General features: G+C 37.9%; 1 protein-coding gene across 1 annotated transcript; it reads right to left on the bottom strand.

Annotated features, from left to right (window-relative positions):
* Nucleotides 1–155: 155 nt before the first annotated feature.
* On the bottom strand, nt 156–10,584 carry LOC107012934 (protein SHORTAGE IN CHIASMATA 1). The gene is made up of 8 exons (XM_015212907.2): nt 10,113–10,584; nt 9,047–9,136; nt 8,877–8,951; nt 6,196–8,132; nt 5,030–5,237; nt 3,793–4,299; nt 687–2,324; nt 156–582 (listed from the first exon to the last, which is right to left on the bottom strand). The coding sequence occupies exons 1-8, from the start codon at nt 10,446–10,448 to the stop codon at nt 493–495; spliced, it is 4,881 nt and encodes a 1,626-aa protein (XP_015068393.1). The 5' UTR covers nt 10,449–10,584; the 3' UTR covers nt 156–492.

Below are 10,584 nucleotides of genomic sequence, written 5' to 3'. Positions count from 1 at the left end.
TTTTTAAAGTTCCAGGTTTAGCTTAGGTTAACCAAAAAGTCTCAGACAGAATCAGAAGCCTTGTGTGCCCACAATTATAACATTGTCAGTTAACTATTTATCTCTCAGTACTCTAGTTACAAGTATCCTCATTAGGTTTCTTTTGTCATAACATGTGCTTACTTCTCAAATAAAAAGACTTTTAGATTTAAGTCCAAAAAAAGGTCTTACATATCTTGATATTGTTGATTGCCACGTTACTTCCAACATTGGCTGAACTCACAAAGCAGAGATGCTAAAGAAGAAGAATACCACGGGGAAAAAACAGATTCGGTACATGGTGAATAACATTTTTCCGACACCAGGAATGCAGAACTATGCCATATGGATTGTAAATGATCATGCATTTGATTAATAATTGATGTCCTAGGAATGTAAGGTCCTAATAAATTCTATGATTTACACTTACTCAGGGCTCAGTTGTATTGGCCCAGTATACCTCATATGTGAGAGTTAATATCGTCTTCCCAATGTATGAGAGTTCTTGTCATTCCATACCAGTTTAGTCTGCCCTCCATTTCCGCTTGTTGCAAAGGATAGCTCCTGCAAGTTAGTCATACTATGAAGAATTGTTGATGAGGAAAACAAACTATTTGAACAGAATCGTTGAATTCAGCTAAAGAAACAGATAATCATTTCAGGCATACCCGTTTTGCTCTTTTATCAACGGGTGTCCATGATGAAACAGGACGATCTGAAGCCTTCTCACTAGAGGATGCTGGTAGCTGCATGCATTTCATACGCCTCTTTCTCCTAGTTGCAGCCTCTTGGAAACTGTTTCCTTGGTACTTGTAGAGTTCCAGAGTAGATGGACTCTTTCTCTTTGTAACTTTTGATGGTTTCCCAGGGTACCCGTAACAAGGAGCAGATAAGTCACATGGGACAGATTGCTGACGTGACCGACTCTTTTCCCTGATTCTGTTCAGAAATTCGATTGTCCAGGGTGATCCTTGCTGCAATGGAGTGGATTGAAGTGCGTTTGAGAGTGGTGTTTCGCCATGACTGGCTGCATTCTTTTCTTGCTTTGCCATGACTGGCTGCATTCTTTTCTGGGATATACCCTCATCTGGGACCCATTTCTGGTGCTTAAATTGAATCTTCTTATGATTGGAACCTGCATTTAAATGCTGTCCCATTCCTTGCCCAAGGTCTCTCACAGAAGTGCAGGCATCTAGGCTAGAGTCAATTTCCACAGTATTTAGAAATTCTAGATCACTTGCTCCAAAAAAGAGTTTTTTAGCAGCTGTAGGAACTCCTGTAGTAGGAGTCTCCATTGCATGCACCAGGGTAGAAAAGGACTTGTATTTTGCATTATGAAAGGCTTTGCCAGATCCGACAGTATCATCAATGTTAATAACCTCACCTGCGATATGATCTGCAAAATTTCCTGAATAGTTGTTTTGTCTACCCAATTGGTTCATCATACCCAGATCAACTTCCTCTCTTGGATGCAAACACACATCAATTTGTGGAGTCCTGAATTTATTTATATCACCACCTCCCATCTGTGAATTATTAGTTATCTGGTAGTCACAGAGATCAGTTACTTTAAAAAGATCTTTTGTCGGATAGGTGTCTAATGACTGCCTGTGAACACATGGTTCGTTGTCAAATGATAAGCTAGACTTCCCAAATTCATCAAAGAAGTTGATATCATCTGAAATTAAAGAATCTCGCAGGCCAGATGCTCTGGGATGAAGTCTGCCTTCAGAAAATGTTCTCGGTGGATCAAGATCATATACTTCCCTTGTAGGTATATTCAGATTCTCAATATCCCAGGTGGTTTTTTGTTTCGACCTCCCGTAGGTTCTTTTGAAATGAAGACTTTCGGAGTCCGGAGCAGAAGAAACTGAAGAGGAGCAATCTGTCATTACCGATTTAGAATCATCCCGTTCCCCAAATCTGCTCAAAGCACTCAGTAATATGATGCTTTCATCAGGAACTTGATATTTTTGAACTGCATGAATTCTATGTTCACGAGTCCATCCCAGAAACTCAGCAAGCAAGCCTGCCGAAGACAATATTGCATGAGCTGAGAGTGAATTAATTGAAGGAAATGCAGTCAGGAAGGATTCTGCCAGCGTTTGTGACTCAGGCATCTTAGAATAGAGCCCTCTACTTGTCCTCGAGCAAAGTTCGATACACGATAATATGATCTCATCAGTCATCTCAGAAGAATATGAATAAAAAATCTGTATATCCATGCCCAAGCTAGCAGCAGCAGCGTAGAGCTCATCAGATGACTCCATAATTCCTGATATAAAGTCGCTTTCTCCCTCAAAGACCTAAAGAAGATGGCGAAGAAATACTATATATCATGAACAAAACATTATGTGTAAGCAGGGCTCATGCTAGACTATCTTGGTCTAAAACTATAATAAATAAGTGCTCTTATTTACATTTCCAGTCACTGCTACTTCTTTGCAGTAATCCGCTATATTCAAGAATAACCATGCAATGAAGATCATTATCTTGTGCTTATATCATCATGCCGTACACAAGGAATGTTACATGCACATGGTGATAGTGCTCAGTTTTCAAACTGTTCACCGAGAAAAAAAAAAGGTGTATCTCAAGTTGGTCATTGGCATCACATCTGCAATGCAATTGTGAACATCTGGAGCTAAGGAACAGGGAAGAACCGGGAGACTGGAAGCATAAAGAAATAAGTCTTGAGAATTAATATTTTAATTCCCCTTTAACTGATAAGTTCATGGAAGTTTCTCAATCTCCAGGAAGTAGTAAAATAGGTCCACCAGAAGAAGGACCTACTAGATACATAACTCTTGCAATTTCCAATATCAATTTGCCACCAGCCTACCCTCTATCATCAGATCGTCATAATTTTTCTTACTCCTTCAATCATGTTATTCCAGTAAATTTGCATGCCTTCGATTGTACCGAGTACTACCAAACGACCATCTTGAAGAATATTTAATACTTTGATATTAGAAGGAATTAAAAGTAAGCTAGAGATAGAAGAACACTATGACGAAATGATGGTTGAGGGTGTCAAGACAAAGAAAAGTAAATGAGGGTGTCAAGACAAAGCAAAGTAAATGAGGGTGTCAAGACAAAGCAAAGTAAAGATCATTAACGACATAGACTCTGGTACATGCGAATTGTGAAAAGCAGCACTGATGGAAGAAACAGGATACTATAAGCAATCGAGGAGTGTGTCTATCTCTCGAAGGGAACATAAGGCATTTCATTTTAACTCATTGAAGTGTATGTAAGAAGTGTATGTAAGTGGAATGTTATAATTTGTAGGAATCACCTTAAACTCTTCAAATTAGTATTCTCAACTATCTCAGTGTCTCACTATTGACATTTTGATCCTGATCAAACAATTGCTGCAAGTGCAATTGGCTAAACACAAAGCAGGGCATGGAAAAACGTTTAGATTTTTGTCCAAGTGGATTGCAAACTTTTAAGACCCTAGAAAGCTACATAGAATGAGCTTAGACAAGCATGAAATATTTTTTTTAACAAATAATGAGGGAAAAGTCAAAATAGAAAAGACATACTCATTTTTTGAACAATCCTTTTCTGCTCTCTAACACTTGGTTTTGCAGCTAATAATCTGTATGTTTCCTATGTTACAGGGTGGAAAATCATTCAGATATCACAAGTCCATTGTTTGTTTTTTTTGGTTTTCCACTGCTCTTTCTGAGATAAATGCAATGCATACCATACATCAAGCACCACACTATGTAGGTGTGAGCAGTTTGGAAAGAAAAACATGGTACTTACCAGGATGCAGCCACTGAAAGCAAAACTGAGTGACGTCAAAATACTTGCTGCAATATTCTCAACACACAGAGGCAAGCAAGAGAAAGCCTCATCGGGGGCAGTAGCTTTCTTTGCAATGTTCTTGCAGTCATACCAAGCAAGGCAAGCTGATGCACTGACTATAATATCGACAGGCTGACGTAAATCACGCTCTACAACCTGTACTCCTTTCTTCTCGAGCGCAAGAATCTTTTGGTATGCAGTTCTCCTTGAAATTACCATTTCCTTATCAAAATTCTGTGTGTTAACTATAATAATTGTCTCAGGACAGCCATCCGTGCTTCCACGATTTTGCTCAGATCCTAAACTGAACACTGCATGTTGAGCTGCAGCAGAGAATGCTTCATTTCCCAGTAATGTCTCCACACTTGCACCCTTCAAGTTCTTTTCCACTGGAAGGAAATTCAGCAGTTCTTCAACTGTAACGTCAATCTCATTGAGAGCAGAGAAAGAGTGAGGACCTCCCCCCTAGAAAACGAGCATGTCAGAAGAAGTTCTAAACTTTGAAGCCTCTAGGAATGAACAAGAGGAGTCCATTGCTGCATATTTGAATTATCTACTTCTAGTCTGATCGACAGCATAAAATGTTGAACGCTAAACAATGCTCTTCTCTTCATGCAGTGATCAAAGTTAAGGTTTTAGGGCGATTTTATCAGAAGATAAAAGCTCATACTTCAACTGTTGATAATTTACCAGCATATAACAGAATATGACTTGGATGGAGGAAACCTCAGTACCATGTAAAAATGGAAATACATCAGGCCACAGTGAGGTAAATATCCCACACGGGGAGCTCAAACAGGGAAGCAAGTCAATTGTGTTGAAGAATTATTTCAACCAAGCAATAAAAGGCAGACAGAGCACCAAAAGAATGAGGAAGGCAAGAAGCCCAATTACTCAAAAGTACAAACTCATACCTGCAAGATGAATAACTGACCATATTCTAACTTAAAGAATTAACAACCACCGCGCTTCTCGAGTTTGGATATCATGGTTGTTAACACTTTAATGCAAATTGAACCATATAGTGTGACTCAAGAAAACAGAATAGATAAACAATAAGAATATTGAAAATTTTGACAGTCTACAGCTTTCATTCCATTTACAAAAATTCGTGTCGTGCATTCCTTGGAAGGAAACACAAAACTATGTGATATTTTTCAAACTGATAGACATCAAGCAAAAGACAGAGACTTGCCATACTAGGTTCGTCAGTGTTGGACATGTCAACGCCATCACAAAGTGCTTTTGCAACACTGGGGTCCTCCAGCTCCACCTTAAGGAAATGAAGAGGAGGAACTCTATCTGACTTAGGCAGGATGGAAGATACTTTAGATGATCCTTGTGAACCTCCATATTCCAAGATGATCTCAAATTTTTCAAATGGAAATGAGGCAGACAGATGCCTGGAAAAAAATGGAATATCAATTCATTTCTTTAAGTCTCATTTTAAATTTAGGAAACTTGTCAGTAGCATTGTGGTAAACAGTATTAAGAATAAATAAATTTGAACCATCTCAATGTAGCCAAACTATATGTTGTCTGCAATGATACCATTATGGTGGACTTAAGATTTCAGCTCTGAATTCCCATCAGCCAGTTTAAGATTTTGGTAGAAGTTAAAACTAAAGCAAATAAGTAGTTTCATTCAAGTATGTTAGAGAGCAAAGATCTGATAGAAAAGACAAAAGAAAAAACAAACTAAACATCAACCAAGACCATTAGATATTCAACACTTTATAAGAATCGCAACAGTTCAAACTCAAGGGTTGTCTGTGAAGTCAATGTTCTTTTCTGGTGGTACTACCGCAGCATTCTAGAGCAATTTATCAAAGAAAAAATATGATTCTTAAGCAGAGAAGCAGAAGACCAGTAATATCACATCTATGGGTTATTGCTGTTAAGCATTGTACCATTTACACAGCTAAGCTATCTTATGAGAATTAACATCTTAGTTTTGCAGCTAAAAGGAACTACCTAGCTTTAAGTTTAGAATACTTTTCTCGTAGAGGCACAATAACACCAGAATTTTACAAATCACCCAATTAAAAGCTCTCTTTATCAGAAATATAACAGCAATTACTATAGACTACCAAAATGTCAAGATGAAGTCTGAAAAGGTCAAAAATTACTAGTAAGTTTCCAACCTGGTTAAAAACAGATAACTTTACTATGTGAATCACTAAGGACTAAGCAGGCCACCTGTCAAAATGTTATAGTTTGTCCTGAACACAATTGGAAATAACAAGCAAAGACTACATCCTAAACACAAGGATTTGGCCAAGATACCACTGCAAGTTTGATCAGCCATACTATTAAACAGGCCAATATCCAAGCATATTTTATGTTGGAACTACCACTTACTCTTGGGTTACTAAACAGCAATGTGAGATCATTTGCATGCTGGCATCTTCTAATTTGAAAAAATCATTCTTTTGTCCATTATGTGGATGGCTAAATGCAATATTCATGGAAGTTAATAGTTTCTTCAATGACCACCAGAACACTGGCTCAGCCACAACCAATATTTTTGAACTACCCTTGCTAACAAACGACTGCAGTAAATCTTTAATCACAGAAAGTGATGGATGGAACTTATGTATATCTTTTTCACCCTTCTGATGCACATCATTTATGTAGTTGTAGAGGAAGTCAAGTTTAGAGTTCAATTCCTGCAACCTTCTGTACAACTTTTCTATGTATAGATATGTTGTATGCAGATCATAGTAGCAAAGGTACCAAACCATCTGTTTGATTGCGCACAATGTGACCAATGATATTGTGTTATCACCATCCTGGAACAAAGACGTCCTGCACAGAGTTCTTTTCTTAATCAAGTTGATGAGCTTTTTCTTTGAAAGGCGAAGAATAGCTATATCGTCCACAGCTTGAGATGGATCCTGAGTCTCAATTAACTCTCTCCGTCTTTCAAAGATAACTTGAAAGATTTTCCTAAGATCGTCAATTAGAAGTAGAATATCAGAAGACAACAATATTTGATGCACCTTGATATTCCATTGCTGAGGTTGTACTAGTGTGGTATCAGAAGAGAGAAACCTGCTCTGGCCCATGGTATTGGTATCAATGGAACTGTCAGCTGGTTTATAATCTTTGTCTCTACCATACTCTTTTGGATTTAAGAAAAAATCAAGATCATTAAACTCTGACCAGGAGTCACCAAACAAAGATGCCTTTTTAGAATTACATTGGGATGATACTCCTTCAGTAGAGAACTTTCCATCCTTTAGCAACTTAGTTGGCACTTCCACATTATAAGGCATGGGAGAAACGGGAGTGGCATTGGAAGGTAAACTCAACATTTCTTTACTCTCCACTCTGTTTGGTTCTTGTGGACTATCACTAGAGAAAAGAAAGTCTGATACAAGCATCTCATTGTCGATGAAGTTCAAGCAAAGGTCAATGTTGTTAGCATCTTTCTCTCCCAATAAATTGAAGAAGTCTTCTCGACACTTGCATTTCTCCTCTTCCATAAAATGCCAATCTAAGTATAATCCATCAGACATGGAGGAAGACTGTGGCTCCAACTCAGATAGGATTTCCTTAAGACACAAGTGCAATGACTTTATATTTCCATTCTCAGAAATTAGTGGCACAGGCAATGATCTGAAAGAATTATCCACAGGGATGAGCTCATGGGAAACAATCAATTCGTCGAAGGTCCTGAAATTCTCAGTCTCCCTCAACATCAGGTCACATGTATCCTCAACGTCTACTTTTACTTCAGACAGCAATTCACAAAAAGTATAAAGGTCTGAATCAAAGAATTGCAGTTCATCAAAAATGATAGGGCTACCTACCCATATTGGACCATCATTTTCTCTGCCTTGATGAATCACCGAGTTTTTCTCAAGTTCAATAATACTTATCAAATTCATCTCCAAAGAGAAATTCAAGCACGGAACCTCAACTTCAAGGCAGTCTGTTGGTAAACTGTCATTTGACAGGTGTTGCAATGTATCAAACTTTGTGGAATCCAAAAGCTCATTTATGTTGCCCATTCCTTCACTTCCTGGTGTCTCACGCTGAAGCTCAATATTTTCAAAGATTAGAACTTTCTCCTTTATAGAGTTTTCTCCCACAATACCCAAACCTGCCTCATCCACTTCGAGAAGAGGAAAGGCATATGTGCTAGAATGATGTTTCCCCTGACTAGAACCACTATCTTCAAGCCAATCAGAGCTTTTCTCCAGGAAAGACACAGAACAGATGTCATCCACTGAACAAATTGATTGCAGAGTATCAAGGGAATGTTGCAGCCTAACTTCAAAACCGGGCATATCCTGCAATAAGTGAACAATGATGGGCCAAACCAGTTAGTGAGCATTAACAAAGTGAAAGTAGTGCTTAGTTGGTTAGGTCCTTCCTTTCCTTCATGCAGTCAGAGAAAAGTAAATCAACATGATGGCAATGGAGTACAATTACTTCACAGTCCTCCACTATGAACAGACTTCAATAAAAGGTCACTATGTCTATGTCATTAAGCATCATTATTCCTTAGAATCATATGGAAAGGAAAGATGTTTGATACTGAATGATGACACATATTGACAAATGAATGGCCTTGGTGTTGCATAAAATTTCCCAGCAAATTGTGTTTAAGAACCTTATTACATGATTCTTATATTTCAATAAGGAAGAAACTAGTGATATGGTTTCTCAAATGATGATTGGGGCCGACAAGAAAAAAGTTAGAGGACATTGTCTTCAGAATCAGAGTCACCAGCTGCATATATATTTAGAAGAGATGAAAGAACAGACTATCTTAAGACTTGAGAGCTTCAATCCATGCATGTAACTAAAAATTATATCATATTCAAAATGACCAAGCTTCTTCCATCAATATGAACCACTGGCTTTTCATTTCTGATCAAAGACTTCTTCCTTGACAGAAAGGGAGGAGTTGGTAATTTTTATCCTATGTAGTTAATCATCATCACAAAAGTTAGCAATATAAACCAAAAGCATTTCCCTGCAATCATAAAAACTTGGATGCCAGAAGACTATGTAATTCATCAAAATATTACCAGCTTATTTCCATCATCTGAAATCTCAGACGGAAACAGCATGTTCTCCTTTCCAAAATGAGGGATATCTTCTAGCTGACAACAGGAGAACAGACAAATGCAGATGCTTCACATGAGAATTTAGCTAGTAGCATATTAATTATATCTGCTTGATTGCCGGGATGGTTTACCAATTGAAGTGAGGATGAATCCAGCTCTGGAATTTCAAACTGGACCATTTCGAGATTGTCCTTCCCCTTGCCATAGGAAACCAAACTCCCCTGCAATAATATAAGTATAAAAGCAGCCTAAGACAGACGTAATTTTAATGAGGTAAGAAAAAAACTAGTAATACTCTTTTGCAATCAACTTCTACTCTTATATCAGTTGAGATTAATTTTCTTTTTGTTGCAATAACCATAATTAGTTTTCTGAAAGACGATGCAATTCATGTACGCTTTTACGTATAACATTTTAACATAACATTAACTCATAAAAATAAAGTAGTTACCAATATAACAATACTAACTCAGGCAGTGCTGCCTTGGTGAAGCACGCGGAGCCATCATGAGGAAGTCTTCCAGAAATCTGAAATCTTATATTTCTAAAGATTTATTTTAATTTTGAAAGACCTTGACCTGTAGTTGTATGTTTTGAGAATATTGGAAGGTTGTAGGGATAAATATGAGTTTTGAATCATGCAACTTGCGATCAGTTCTCTTATTATCATCATGTCTGCTCCATAGGCCCTCCATTAGAAATTTTCAAAATTACCATAAATGAAGAAGAAACATCTTAAAATCCTAATATAATCACATCAAAATTCTGTTAATATGCAGTATCTTTTAAATTATTTCCAAACTAAAAGTGCTAACTATTGAGTCTCTTATTCTAGACTTCAGCTGCCTGCAGACGGGAGTGATTGCCTGGTTGGTAGCCAGTTTAGTGACAAGTCCAGTGTACTTGATGGTATGAAACTCCTGTTGGAAGTGACAAATCCTTCACTAAATCTAAAAATTAACAGCTAAACCGATGCAAATTTGGGAGAGATCCTCAATCAACATAAGCATTCATTTTAATTCGACACTACATTTCATAAAAGCTTTACATCTAAAATTCTTCAGCAAATTAGATTCTCCTTGTAATATCAGCCTCTCACCAGATGCATCAATGCATCAGATAAGTGAATATTTTCACGATGAAGTTAATGAATAGCATTTAAACCCTAAACAAGTTCAGATTATGCTCAGCATTTACCTCTGTAGTAATTCCGCTTGTTTCCTCGGGACTGCAACTTCCCTGCTCGTCAACGTCAAGCTTTCCGGCGAACGGCCGAGGATCTGCGAACTCAGCAAGTTCAACATCAATCCTGTGCGGAAAGACATATGAGAAGAAGCGAGATAGAGTTTTCTCAATCGGAAATCTCTCAATTTCAACATCGATACTAAGTGTTGGAAGTCCGTCAAAACAATGAAGGTGTTCAAAAATGGAGGTGTTCGAAGTAGGGAGGTGTGGAAGAGGGAGGCGGAGGAAATCGCCGGCCGGAAATTGAGCGGAATTGAAGTAGTCCTTGCCGATAAATCGAGTTCGCATGTCCCTGATTACTGTGAGGTTTCTGGGAGAGAGAGAAAGAGTGAAGATTTTGAAATGTAACGGATTGTAATTGAAAAATTGAAATGGCGCCCACGGTGCAAATTTATTGAGTTACTTCCCGCTAAAATTAGGGGTC

This window comes from Solanum pennellii, chromosome 3 (assembly GCF_001406875.1).
Source record: "Solanum pennellii chromosome 3, SPENNV200".
NCBI classification, from domain to species: Eukaryota; Viridiplantae; Streptophyta; class Magnoliopsida; order Solanales; family Solanaceae; genus Solanum; species Solanum pennellii.
This window is presented reverse-complemented; position numbering and strand designations above follow the sequence as displayed.

What these genes read in the sequence shown, in the direction of transcription:
- LOC107012934 (XM_015212907.2), bottom strand. Translation starts at nt 10,448, where the DNA reads ATGCGAACTCGATTTATCGGCAAGGACTACTTCAATTCCGCTCAATTT. An exon ending in ACACTGACGAACCTAGTATG is followed by an intron (nt 4,300 to 5,029) that starts GCAAGTCTCTGT and finishes CTCGTTTTCTAG; the next exon opens with GGGGGAGGTCCTCACTCTTT. An exon ending in CTTTCAGTGGCTGCATCCTG is followed by an intron (nt 2,325 to 3,792) that starts GTAAGTACCATG and finishes CATCTTCTTTAG; the next exon opens with GTCTTTGAGGGAGAAAGCGA.